Source organism: Pleuronectes platessa, chromosome 7 (assembly GCF_947347685.1).
Source record: "Pleuronectes platessa chromosome 7, fPlePla1.1, whole genome shotgun sequence".
Lineage (NCBI taxonomy): Eukaryota > Metazoa > Chordata > Actinopteri > Pleuronectiformes > Pleuronectidae > Pleuronectes > Pleuronectes platessa.
Window position 1 is genome coordinate 10,275,832 of NC_070632.1, and position 14,187 is coordinate 10,290,018.

Genomic DNA, 14,187 nt, shown 5'->3' on the forward strand with positions numbered 1-14,187 from the left:
TCAACGACACAAGCGCAACCATAGCCCATACCAATATATTTTAGCGATAACATTTTCACTCTGGAAATCCAATGCAAGATCTGAAAATGAGTCCTCTCGGCGTGATGTTGTGCAGCTTCACCGGCGAATTGTCATCCTGGTCATTATTTTCTGTTGAAAATGTTTTTTCCATGCCTCATGAGATTTGTAGGTGTGAGGTAAAAGGGACGACACCGTGGAGATTGTTTTATGGAGAGCTTTTCTTGTACTGATGTGCTTGTCAACATAACTATTGTTGCTGTGAACTGCTTGATCAAATGGAGCAGCCATGATAACCGTTACTTGCCAATAGTGTGAGCTGTATCTTGTGTGTAATCAGTTTGCTCACGTTTCCTAGTTCGCTTTCAATTTCACATTCTCCAACGGTTCTGTTGTATCCGTTCTGTGTAGCTTGAGCTTTAGTATCTAGCCTTAAGACCCTGCAGTAGGGATAAAGGTCAACCCCAGTGTGTTATCATACATCTGAACTATTATTAACATGTACTTTGCCTTGGTCTGGACATTTGTATACTCTTCTGTTTATATCTGTAATCCTGCTGCTACATTAAATGAATTAATAAAAATAAGCGTCTTGATTTTCATCCTTTAAAACATATTTAATTTATGGTTCCATTTACACATTTACAACTATAATTTAAGCAGCAAATTAATACAATGCAATTAAATAGCATATCTGGCTTCAGGCATTATGAGCTGGTACAAATCCATTACACCAACTGTCATAATTTATTAATTCGTCTCTGTAAAATCTGTTGGAAAAAGGATAAAGGATCCTCAAAGTCAAAAGCAACGTCAAACTCTGGTTTCTTCCCGAGAGCGAGTGCAGCCACCAGTATGGCCAACATGGCTGTCATGCCCCATATGTGATACTGGCTTCCTGAATCAGTGTCCACAAAATAAAATGAGTGCAATGACCCCGGCGTCCCAGCAGCACCGTGGGCGGCGCTGTGTCCCTTCTCGCTGATGAAGAAGTCCAGAGGGACGGTGAACACGGCACTGACCTCAGCCGGGTTGGGACGGGGACGAAAGGACTCCTCTATGAATCCAACCACCGGAGTCACCAGGAGACCGCTCTGTGAACAGATACCAGGAAGTCAAATGGAGGACAAGCGATGAAGCCTGACCTGCTCATGTTGTGACAAAGAAGAGTCATTACTCCGGCCAAGGAGGTTATGTTGTCACCCCTGTCTGTGTGTTGTTGGTTGGTATGTTTATATATAAGCAAGATTACACAAAAACAACTGAACGGATTTCAACGAAACATGCTGGAAGGATGCGGTATGGGTCAGGGAAGGACACATTGAATTTTGGCGGTACTCCGGATCAGGGGGCAGACCCAGAATTGTTTGTTTTTGTCGCTTTCTTTAAAGCAAGGGGTCTTTTTGGCATTTCAAAGATTTCCCAAGGAATAATTCCTGGATCTTGATGAATGAAATCAGGCCTGTTCAGGAAACTGATTCCCATCATGTGTGGAATTGAATGCAGCTTGATTGTATTGGAGTTGCCTGTTGGGCCTTGGCGGAGGTAGTCATTCTTCTGTGTGCCACTGGTTTTGAATGTCATACCTTATGCATGACTGGGAACAGTCTGCAGACCACCTCAACCCCATCAGCTGTCAGACCGATCTCCTCCTCAGCTTCCCTCAGGGCCGTGTCCACATCGTCTCTGTCCTCGGGGTCTTTCTTCCCACCGGGGAAACACACCTGCCCGGCGCTGGTCCTCAGCTACAGACAGACAACAGGTCACAGGTTGGTTTAAACAGCAGATTCAACTCAGTGGCCATTGACCCACAGTGAGATCCATGCAGGTTCCTACCTCCGCTGAGCGCAGGGTCATCAGGGTGTGCAGCTCTTCGCCCCTCACGAACAGGGGGATCAGCACGGAGGCTCTGGGCAGCACCGGCAGGTCTGAGAACTTGTCCCCGATGTCGAACGACTTTAAGACGGCGACAGTCTCCTCTTTGGTCTGCATGGCGGCTGGTCGTTTTCACAACACACACGGGAAGTGGATCCGCCGATGAAAACCATCAACATGCTTCAGCGAAAACAAACTGGGAATCTACTTATGTCGTACTGGTGATGGACACTGGGTTGTTTCACTGTGTGAAATAATGAGTTAACTTCTGTTTACATGTCAACACCTCGCAGCAGGATTCAAACCGTGAAGGAGCCAGACTCGTCCCGCGAATTGTACGTCACAAGGTTACACGGTTAGCTAGCGTTAGCACAAATGCTAATATAAACAGTGGGTTCACGTGGAAATAACAGTCCAGATATTATCATGATTACTTCCATTATTCCTCTGATAAATAAGTGTAGTCATTTATTCAACGGATAGGCTAATAACATATGACGTCCCAACCCGGAAGTGTGTCGTCACATCAGTGCGACAAGCATTAGCCACAATTAACCAGTTAGATGTCAGGGCAATGATGCTACTTACATATTTACTATGGGAAAATAAGGAATGTATCATAAATGGAATTGCCTAGGAAAAAAAATACGAAGCAATTAATAAATATAATCACGACACTGTTTTTGTTTTGAATACAACTGAAGAGCAGCCATGTTGTTTGTAAACTTGTAAACATGTAAACATGTGACGTGACTCCCTCTTCTGGGAAAAGTGTCAAAGTGCAACAGGAATCAAAACTCAGGAGTTCGGGTTTGAATGGGATTTGTGTATTGCTGTAAACAGGTCACCCATGAAAACAGAACATTAAATTAAACTTACAGTACATTCCAAGTCATTTTATGGCATAACAAGAAAAACACAACATACCACGAAGGTTGTTCACTGAAAATAAAACAATAGCCTGAGACCTGTGATTTAAATAAATGTGCCAGAGCAAAAAATAACGACATTCTTTCTCTCTATCGCCGAGATAAAACTGTAATTTACAGGCAGAGTCTATACATGGAGGTGATTAAATAAATTAAAATCTAACAACCAAAATATTTTGAATATACATAAACTTATCCCACGTATTCAATAGGGGGCAAAAACAAATGTTCTTCTCAAAGTTATTTACAACCCACAGCTCACACGTTGTGGCTTCTCGTGTAGAAAAATAAATAAGATTCAGAACACAGCAAAGCTCAGGAGGGTCGTCACAGTGGTCGGATCGGCTCAGTCGGGTCCTCCGCAGCCCTCCAGCTCCTCACACTTTGTACTTCTCCTTGGCTTGGTCGTTCAGTATGCAGATGTGCTGAAGAGAAGGAAAAAAAAAAGGCCATTAGGTTCATGTTCAATGCATTGCTACTTCCCTGGAAATAATAACACCAACCTACTTCCCTGGAAATAATAACACCCACCTGCCGTCATGTCCTTGGTTTAGTTTCTGGATATGTGGCATATTTTTGACAATGTGTGTTTCTATTATTCAAACATTTAATTATGTTTTTTTTTATAAATTAAGAAGAAATAAGCCTTTCTTCACCAGAACAGGCACAATCCACAGCAGGCATTTTTATTTGTAATAGTACAAAAGCAAAGATGATATTAATACCAATGTTCTGCGTACATGTCCCTGTAAGATATGACACGACCCTGAAACTGAAGCAGCTGAATGGACTGTCGCTATTATTAATCTGGCTATTGTGTGGAGAAGACAATGAAACGCAATTTGCGTTAGCATACAGGTAGATCAAATTGAGAATTTAAACATTATTCAATTCAGACAAAAACTTGACCTCCTTGGTGGACTTAATAAATATACAAGCAGAGATAGTTGAGCCAATATAGAATTAATTGAATAATGAATTGTGCAAAGAGCCTGAATAAAATTACTTTTAGTTTCCTGGCATGGAAATTGTTTACCTTTATTAAATCTTTGTTAAGTCCAAAACAATATGTATAGTTTATAATTGAAGGGGTTGCAACAACATTTTCTTATGTATAATGTCATGATGATGATATTGTTAATGGTTCAGTGTGTAAGATTTAGGTGAAAAGGATCTTTTGGCAGAAATATAATATAAAATAATCCTACATGTTTCCACTAGTGTGTTATATCTAAATTGTACTAATTGTTGTTTTATTTACCCGAGAGTAGGCCTTTATGTTTAAATACTTAATTTTTACATTGGGAACAGGTACTCTCTACGGAGGCCGCCATGTGTTTTACTGTAGCCCAAACTGGACAAACTAAACACCTTTGAATTTTTAGGACAACTGAAGGCTCAGGTTCTCTGTCATGTTTGAAAGGGGAGGGTGAGGTGACATGTTTTCAGCTGCAAAATGCAACTTCACCACTAGATGTCACTAGATTGTACACACTGATCCTTTAAGTAGAACTTCATAATACTTGTTCTTAAAAATATCCCTGACGGGGAAGAAATCTATTTTTATCATCCGTTTCATAAGATGTCTGTTTTAATGTTTCATCATGAGGAATCAAACACAGCAAACTCACACTGAGATCTCTGAAGTACTCGTTGTAGTCCAAAGCGTACCCCACCAGAAAGGCATCTGGCACCTCAAAGCCGATGTCTGAAACAACACACATGCCACAACATCCACTTTAAATGCAGTGAAAATAAAACACATTGGCTGATCTGAGAGAGGATCCTGAGACATTTACAGAAGAGAAAGTTGTTCTAAACTAACAGACGCTGCTCTTTTAGTGTCTGTGATACTTAATCTGTCAGTGCTGTGTACTGGACAGTCAAAACGCTTACAGTAACAGCTGTCCTTGAGGGACAATCTTAAAGAGATTATCCAACTCAGACCTAAAGGCATTACATAACAGAGACAGTGTGAGCAAGGGGTTATCAGGCCTGCATTAGTGCTTTAAGTGCCCAGCTTGGAACATTTGAAGTAGATTTTCCGGAAATGAATGTTAATCCTGCATGGAAAACACAGCTTTATTAAATAACACTCCAAAAAGAACCACACACACACACACACAGGTACACACAGACACACGAGTGATGGGCATAAAATGAGCTCTACCAGAAGTACTGCACTTCAAAGATAACATGTCTCGGTGTGCAGGTACTCACAGTCTGGTCTGTACCCTGAACTCCTCGGAGTCCTCTTCACCAAAAGGCTGGAACGACAAGTGAGGAAAAATACTGGAAATGTTAGACTAATGCCTTCAAAAAATAAAATAACAATTACTGTTACTGTGCATTAACATGTTTATCAGAAAGTCGAGTTGGGAAGTCGTGGTTCTGACTTTGGTGTGTTCATGTGCTATGAAGTCAAAATGTGGGATAACATTGACGCTGTAAACCAAATGTCTTGTGTTGTCATGTGTAGAGGGTTTAAACTACACGTTGACACCTCTTTCTAATATTTGCAGGATGACGAAGAGCAAAGACAAAGGATCAGTGACAGGCAGATAAATTATTTAAAACATATGCACCATAATCTTAAGAACCATCTGTATTGGCTGAAACGTTTTGTTCATGCATTATGCAAGAGACAAAAGTAACATTTGGCAAGTTCACATTAGAAGTTTATATTTAGACTTGGTTTAAAATGTTCAGTTGTTCTGACTGGTCGAGCTGGCAGGAAATCCTATTTCTGATTATTCTGACCCCACAGGAATGCACTATTAGAACCAGAGTGTTGTATTTAGTGAAACAGATACTGCATCTCATTAAGGAATTGCTGTTTATAATGGAGCAAGATCAACCAGTCAAAACGACTCAAATCGATTCCCCCCCCCCCCCCCCCCGCCGACCAAACACAAAGCAAACCGCTGTCTCTTAATGCAAGCATCAGAGGAAACCCACATTGCTTCAACACATTTCCTTTTTCAACCAGCAGCCCTCGAGAATACATGAGAGAAAGGCCTGCTCCATCCACAGTGCTGTTAATAGTATGGCAGATAAACTCTTAAGCTGCTCACTCCCCCAGTTACATTACATCTCTAATACAGTCCTACAGGAGGGAGAGTCCATTAGCTAAGAGCACTCTCTCTCTCTGAACCAGTTATACTGAGCTCTACACTTCCTTTCAGAATAAAGTGTGCGATGGTGCCGACCTTACAACTTTAACCATCTTTGGTTTACATCCACTCAGCAGGGAAAGCAGCGTCTGCATTGTCCTCCCGGTCTCCACGATGTCCTTTTAACAAAGCAGCACACAGGACGGTGTCACGACTCTCAGTGAAATGGATGAACACACAACAGAAACATGACATTCATGCATAACTGGAGACTTGTGTTTGCATAAAATTAGTTGACACATCATGCCTAGTATTAAATTTCCATAGTAAATACTGGTTCAAATCATCTAGCTCATATAATGAATCTGAATATAATAGATACTGAGACCAAATTAATTTGTCAACCTTCAACATGTATGTATTTTATATATAAGATTTCTGCATCAATAAAGAATTTTTCTTCAGGTGTATAAACTAAAAACAGACATTCCTCTCTTATCACATGAATAAACTTTCATTTTCAATGTCTTCCATAGTTTTGTGATATACGTTACATAGAAATTAAATATAAAATTACAATCACAGATTTTGTCTAAATTATTGCCCATGATGGAGTTAAAAAAAAAAGTAACATCTTACCTCAACAATCAAAACATTCTGCAGAGAAAGATTAAACAATAGTTAATTTAGAAAACATCCAAACACAACTGTGTAGTTTCAGTATCTCCACCTGACAAACATCTGAAGACTGACCTTCCCTGAGAGATTGGACAGCTCATCCCCTCCTATGATTTTCACACTGTTTGTTGACTTGTCATTCTGGGGACACAAAGAGGACAGGACATTATCCGTCTCGCTGTGGTATCAGTTGCACTTGTGATTAACCTCTCCCTGCCTGTTGTGCTTTAACGACGGGAAAGACCTTCGACCCAGATCCACATCATAATTTTCAAAATGTCTCTGCAGCTGCGCCCTGAGTCCAACCTGCACCGTAAACAGCCGCAGTGGCTCCATGTCTGATTTTAAAAGATTATTCTCCTCTGCACTTTGCCAACAAGTCCATATCGATACACGTCACGTCAGCACAAGTGGTTCCTGGAAAGGAAAATGAGGAAAATGGCTGCTTACACAGTAGCTCTTCACCCTAATGAAATCCACTGTCAGGGGGACTGATTTATCACTGTTCTGGTTCAGCGATTTAATGTAGTCCAGGAGGTCCGCGAAGAACTTGTAGCCCCCTTTCAGGACACACAGAGCTACGATGTGGTGTCCCCCCATGTCCTGGATTATGTCTCGGGCCAGACGCTCTGTCCTGGAGCAGAAGAGACAGAAACACAAAGGAAAACAGAAGCCTCTTAAACCACAGCTTTATGACTCAAGACCTGGATCGCATGGTATGGAAAAACAAAAACAGCACCCAGTGTACGAATAACTTTTGGCTTGTCTGATTGAAATCAGAGTAAATTGAAACATAAAATGGGCGATTATGATAATACACTGATATCCACCTCACAGACGGTTGTCCTGACAAAGCTCACAGACAATCTGGTTTCTATCCGACTATCCGACCTTCTGGATTCTCATGTTATTGCCTGGGCCTTTAGTTTTCACACAGCAAACACCTTTCCAGTTATATCTCTTGTTTTAATTCTACATAGATTCATCTGATGACAGACGTCTGAGTTCACTCTGTCACTTCTGAATGATCTTTCAGCATCGACAGTCCGATAGACAATCTGCAGTCATCCAGAATCTGTTGAACCTGGAAGACGCATGTTTGATGGTGAAGGAAGAGGAGGAGGAGGAGGAGGAGGAGGAGGAGGAGGAGGAGGAGATGCTTGACATGACCCTAACCATTACTTTAAAACATTACCGCTGACCATGGATTTGACTGCACTGCACCCCTCCCTTCAGAAACCCTATTCAAAGGCACCACAGGGTGTGCTGGAGCTAGACATTGATTTGTAAGGCAAATACACTGCGGGTCATAATGTTAATTCTGACATAAGCCACAAACATGAATGTGCACCAGGCTCAGACGGGGAGGTGAGATGACTTGACGGGAGAGAAAGCGTGCAGTGATTGGCTCGGGGGCTGAGCCTGCCCGCTGCTGATTGGTGTACCTGTCCATGATGAGTCCATGGGGGATGATCACTCTGTCCAGGTCGTTCTCGTAATGTCTGGGGACGCAGAACAGGTCCAGATCGTGACCCTTCTCATCGTCAGCGATCTGGAACGAGACATATTGATGATGAAGAAGAAGAAGAAGAAGAAGCCCCCCCCACACCTCTTTAATAACGGTTGCCATGGACAGTGTCATCAACAGTGAATCTCCTAGCAACACTGACACCCCACCTCCACCACCTGTTTCTCTGTCCCCGCACACACACACGTGACGGACTCGACCCGCTGCTCGTGTCCTGGGACCGAGGCAGAAGCTCGTGCCACCTGCTGTCTGTTCAAAACAGGCCCGCAGCGGCACGTGCAGCACGCGCAGCAACACCACACCCTGACAAGATCACCAGAGAAACCAAAACCCACACAACACCCACGACGAGATACTAGACTCACGTGCAGGTAGGAAGCCATGTTGGCGTCGGTGGTGGTGGTGGTGTGTTCCAGTCAGTGTCGGTGAGACGTCTGAGGAGGCATGACCAGGAGAGGGAGGGAGGGAGGGAGGAGGGGGGGGGGGGGGGTAGAGAGGTAGAGAGAGAGAGGGCGGTGTGTGATGATGTGTGAGTGCTGCACGAGCCGCTGACGAGCCTCTCTCCTCTCACACTGCTCCTGTGTGTATGTGTGTGGGTGGGTGTGTGTGTGTGTGTGCGCGCGCGCGTGTTAAACCCCTTACGTCAGAATCCAGTTGACCATCACATTAATCTGATTTGCTGGACACAACCTGAGTTTGAAATGCGCTGCACTGGTTTCCACTGCTGCCGTTTCTTCTCCTACTGTAGCAGGGATGTAGAGCAGATGACGCAGTAGTGTAAATATAAACAGATGGCTCCTCCTCTTTAAGAGTACCCCCCCCCCCCCCGCTTTCACTGCATCTGCGGTTTTACATCACTGTACTGTGTGTTTCTCTCCCCTGTTGCCATGTGCTTGATCTTTGTGGGAACTGTTCCTCTATAATTTGATATAAATGTATGTAAAGTGCCGTTGAATTAATGTACGTTGTGATTCGGTGCTATACAAATGAAATTGCATCAAATAGATCTGAATGTATAGATCTTTATTAGCATAATAAGTAGAGTACAATATTGTATAGTGTTTAACAATCTATGCCATTTTCGTTCCAAATGATATACTGAATTATGACGAATAAGGAAACTTTGAATTTCAAGTGTAATTTTCAAAGTCAATGTTCCAACTGCATGTTATTCAAGTGTGTATAGTATGGATTTGAAATGTTTCATTTTTCTCATGTAATATTCATTTTAACAAGGTTTGTCCAAAGGACCTTCTGATACAAGTTATGTACATATGCTCTGTTCATGCTATACTTGAGTTGACTGGCCAATGAGGAGTTCTCACTCAGATTTGTGAAAGCTATTCTTTGTAAGACTCACATTGACTTCCAATTATTCTGGACAGCCTAACCAAAACCTTTTCTCTAACCTCTGAAATTATGTTCTGCCTGGTCCTGACAAGGTCAGTGTTGAGGCACATGCACGTGACACATACACCCTCACATGCGCACACACACACACACCTTCTCCATTACTCCATTTGAAAGAATGATCACAAAACATACACCTGTTGGACAACAATGAACAGTTTTTAAATTTAGAGAGAAGAGCAAAACTGAAAAATGCAAAAACAACACACTTTGAATAGGATTCCAATTTAATAAGTGATACAGAAAAAAAAACATTTCTCCATCTTACAAAAAAAGCAACACCAGGTGTCGTACAACACCAGGAGGATGGGCAACTACAAAAACAGTTAACGTGTTCTTATAGTTCAAAACGCCAAAGAAGCAAACATCATCATCTCTGTACGATAATAAGAGTCTTTATGAGTGCCACTTGTGACCGTGAGGCCAAATCTCAAATGACACCATTCCCCATATAGAGCTCTACTTTTAGCCTGAGACCCACATACAGAGCTGTGACTGTGGGCACAAAGTAGAGCACCATCCAGATGAAGATGACGTGATTTGAGAGAAGACTTAAAAGGAAGAACTCTCATTTTTTCTTCTTCTCATCTTTCTTGGCACCATCTCCTTTCTCCTTTTCCTTGTCTTTGTCCTTCTCATCTTTTTTCTCTTTGTCATCTTTCTTCTCTTTCTTGCCTTCCTCCTTTTCCTGTCCCTCCTTCTTTTCTGCGTCTCGGTTCGAAATCTTGTTGTTGATGAGGTTGTGCAGGGCCACCACTGAGCGTATGAGTGAGGCCAGGTAGACCACCAACATCTGGTCGTTGGTCTTCAGGTAGAAGGCTTTTGTGAACTCCTGCAAAGAGGAAACATTAAGTCAAGCAACACAGAAAGTTAAGTAATCATACACCAACATTACGTTCAAGATATGATATGAGCAATCACCTAAAACCACAGGCCAAAAGACCAATTACTGAAATATGTTTTATTTCTCAGATATGAAAAGAGCAAGTGTCTCCAAGGTCTAGAGTGTTGGATAATTTGACTGACAATGGATATGTCTCTAAGAAGATATGAAGCTATGAAGATATGATACTTCTATGCATTCCTGTGTATTTATCTAACTATTTGTATATATATATATATAGTTGAACATGTATTAACTTTTTTCCCTTCTGATAATGTCACTGATTATATTAACTATAACAAAAGTGAAAATAAGAATAACTTCACTGACATTGAACAAAAAAACTGGATGTGGGTGTATAGATTTAGTAATTCATTTCAATAAAAAAAAATATTTTTTAATGGACTCACTAAATTGGAATATGTTTGCCTACCAGTGGATAACATGAGAAATTCCTGCTCAGTTACAGATGCAGGTTAAAAGACAGAATTCACATTTGCAGCTTCAGGTTTTAGTTTGACTGTACATCCGCTTTTGTCTTAATATTATTTGAAAAACATATTATGATAGGGGCCAAAACAGTACAAAATTGTTTCTTCATATTTAAATATTTAAGCCATTTTAGATGGACTTTACCCTATTTTAAACAGGTTCAACAAAAATCTAGCTTCAATTAAACCTATAAATTAAATGTTTGTAATTGGAGATGCCAAATCATTACCGTGTAAACTCACTTGATTGACTGCAAACACAAATTACTTACCAGTAAATTCACATCTGGCAGCAGGTTGAAGACATCCTGCAGGTGGTAGATGATCTGATGGTTGATGGGAAGTTTCCCTGCAGTCACTTTCTCCAGGTAAGAGCGGATGTCCAGCAGCTTTGAGTTGAGTCCCTTTAGGCCATGAACCTGGTTCGTAATGCGTTGAGACAAAGTGCCCACTGTGGTATCTTTGATATCTCTGTAACAACGATGTAGCAGATGAGGAAAATGAGAGTGAGTATGTACATAAATACATTTTTGGTTCACTCGAGTAACAAGAAGTTGACATTTGTCGATTATTTCTATTCGCATTTACCATTTGGATGCTTTTAGCTTTGCTATAATTGCATCATATATAAAAATCTGTACTGTATTAACAATTACTAACTGAGATGACTGAATATTTGGTTATAATGTTGTTCAGTACCTGAGCAGGTGCTCCACTCCTACTTCCTCTGCTTCCTCAGCTCCAATCTCACTGGTCACATGTTCAAATGTCTTGGATGTTGGTGTGCCATCCTAGAAGTAGTTAAAAAAAAACTTTCAACAAAAATCCCAACAATCCAAACTTAAGTTTGTATGTAACTAACTAATGAGCCACTTACGTCGTGTATTTCCTCCACGGAGATGTAAGCTTCTGTGGGTAGACCAAGATCTTTGGGCTTCACATCTATAATGACTAACACCTGGAGGGTGGATTAAAAATAAATATGAGTTATTAAACATCAGAACTATTGTGAGTGGAACCAGGGTTGACCAGGAAAAAGGAAATGGATACATACCGAATTGGTACAGTACTGCTTGATGAGTTCATTGATGGCAATGTCATTCTTATGTAATTTGGGTCCTGTGTGGTACCATCCTACTATTCTTTCTCTGGCTGAAATCCAAAATAGACAGTAGATAGTTATTCACAGTTAACAAAATTTGGCACACATAGAAATATAAAAACTCAAATATATTATGTAAAAGTATCCGGAGGCTTACCATTAACTTTCTTGAACATGCCATACATGTTCTCCAGGTAGTCATGGTCCAGGAACCACACTGAGTCGTCCCTGTCATCCTCATCGAATGGCACTGGAAAAGAACAATGACAGAACTGATCAAATCTGTCTGAGACACATAAGAATAATTATTGACTTAAAGAATTAATTTTGCTTCGTACTGTGTAGTAGCTTTAAAAGGAAGCTGTTTCACGTGTTATATTACACATCATACGTCAAATACCAAGCTCGTGAAAACTGCAGTGTGATGTTTTTTGTGTGTCTGTAACATAATCACGTTTTTTTTAGAGATCTTATACCATACCAGTGACTAACAAGCATAGATGTATCAGCATCTCTGTTCTACTCATGTCACCAAAACACTTACCTGCAAAACTATTTGAGACGTCAAGAACTTTTTTGTGCCAGGATCCAAGGAGGACGCCAACCACTCGTTTCTGGTTGCCAACCTTCCCTATCCTAGAATTGAACAGTGACAGTATGGAGAAGAATTAACATATTAGTTAATGGGAACTTATAGACATACGAGTGAGTTGTTAGCTTGGTTGCTGCTGTGAGCTAAGCTAATGGCTACAGCTTGCATTGCTACTGAAATGAATGACAACACGATATCTCAAGAGTACATTACCATAAAATACATATTGATGACTAATTCAACAGCTTGTTATTGACATAATATTCCCTCAGACTGGCTAGGTGACGAGTTAAACGTGGTTTCCGCGAGATAGCTAGCATGCTAATGGCTTCGTTCACTCTCATCGGCACTCTGACTCAGCAGGGCTAACACTAGCTTAGCTTAGCAGCGGCGGTCCGCTCCTGGACGTGTTAACACCCGGCTCTGGAGAAGAGGCTCCTCCTGGACCCTGAAGGCACTGACCTGTTGAAGTGGTCGACCACGCTGAGCAGCACCAGCGGATGAACCACCACGTTTTCCACCGCTAACTCCGGCATTTTCTGTCGCAGGGACGATAAACAGCACACAAACTACCAGCAGCACACAATGACTGCCACTCCGCTCCGCACTGCACTTCCGCTTTGCGTCTGACGTCGCTTCCGTTTCCCCTGACAACAGTGGGACGCGCAGAGCAGAGACACAGTGGAGGAACTTCCGGTGGCAACAGAAACGGTCATTGATTCATAAAGGCAGTTGCTGCGATTTAAGGCAGTTGTAACAGTTGCCACACTGTCTGAGAGCAACTTCTGCTGTTTGTGACTTATTCATGTAGATTGGGACTAGTTTGTGAACGTCTACTTACTTGTTATTGTTCCGGGGCATGTACGTTTGAGACGCTACAGTTCTGGTGTCATCCCTCCACATCAGTGCTATTCTTTTCTACTTTCTGTGCTTGTATCCAGGGCCGGCCCTGTCAATGTTGGCGCCCTAGGCGAGATTTCAAATTGGCGCCCCCCAACATCTGTCATGCATCCCCAAGAAAGTTTGGACTGTATACAGATGCACACACAGGCAGACCAAATTGTAAGCTATAAAAAACAATACAAATATATAATAAAAAATATTTTAAAAAAGTCTGAAATCAGCTTTACTGATAGCAGTGCTTTCTGAATTGTGCACCTGATAATATACTTGGTTTTATTGGACTATAAGCACATCAACTTCATCCATCTCTCATGCTATGCCTTGATGTGTTGTTTTTCCGCTTCCTTTGGACTATCCCTCCATTTGATGTACCTTCAGAGTATCTGTTCATACCTCAAAACCTTCTGGAGCTGTTTGATGATATGGCGCAGAAGCATATTGTGTGTATACTTTGATTTTATACATTTTTTCAATTTTTACGTGAAATTACTTTTCTATGCGACCCTACTTATAAACTGTAACTGGCTTTACAGCTGACAATGATGCACCTATATACAATACACTGTTTCACAAGTACAGTTCTTTTTTTTAAACCCATTTTCACATTTCGTAATTCATACTTGGCCTCCAGAAAGTTAGTACATGTACACAGACAAGTGATAGGA

The 14,187-nt window shown here is 41.4% G+C and overlaps 3 protein-coding genes across 3 annotated transcripts; all 3 read right to left on the minus strand.

Annotated features, from left to right (window-relative positions):
* Positions 1-7: 7 nt before the first annotated feature.
* On the minus strand, positions 8-2,395 carry nudt7 (nudix (nucleoside diphosphate linked moiety X)-type motif 7). The gene is made up of 3 exons (XM_053427955.1): positions 1,855-2,395; positions 1,605-1,763; positions 8-1,112 (listed from the first exon to the last, which is right to left on the minus strand). The coding sequence occupies exons 1-3, from the start codon at positions 2,008-2,010 to the stop codon at positions 759-761; spliced, it is 669 nt and encodes a 222-aa protein (XP_053283930.1). The 5' UTR covers positions 2,011-2,395; the 3' UTR covers positions 8-758.
* Positions 2,396-2,698: 303 nt separating this feature from the next.
* hprt1l (hypoxanthine phosphoribosyltransferase 1, like) lies at positions 2,699-8,882 on the minus strand. Its single transcript, XM_053427956.1, has 10 exons — positions 8,784-8,882; positions 8,507-8,575; positions 8,059-8,165; positions 7,064-7,247; positions 6,689-6,754; positions 6,575-6,592; positions 6,032-6,114; positions 5,043-5,089; positions 4,454-4,530; positions 2,699-3,247 (listed from the first exon to the last, which is right to left on the minus strand). Exons 2-10 carry the CDS (start codon positions 8,522-8,524, stop codon positions 3,200-3,202), a joined length of 648 nt encoding a protein of 215 aa, XP_053283931.1. The 5' UTR covers positions 8,525-8,575; positions 8,784-8,882; the 3' UTR covers positions 2,699-3,199.
* A 265-nt stretch (positions 8,883-9,147) lies between these two features.
* On the minus strand, positions 9,148-13,246 carry psmd7 (proteasome 26S subunit, non-ATPase 7). Its single transcript, XM_053427954.1, has 8 exons — positions 13,082-13,246; positions 12,572-12,663; positions 12,185-12,277; positions 11,980-12,077; positions 11,803-11,883; positions 11,625-11,716; positions 11,198-11,396; positions 9,148-10,383 (listed from the first exon to the last, which is right to left on the minus strand). The coding sequence occupies exons 1-8, from the start codon at positions 13,153-13,155 to the stop codon at positions 10,120-10,122; spliced, it is 993 nt and encodes a 330-aa protein (XP_053283929.1). The 5' UTR covers positions 13,156-13,246; the 3' UTR covers positions 9,148-10,119.
* Positions 13,247-14,187: the final 941 nt, after the last annotated feature.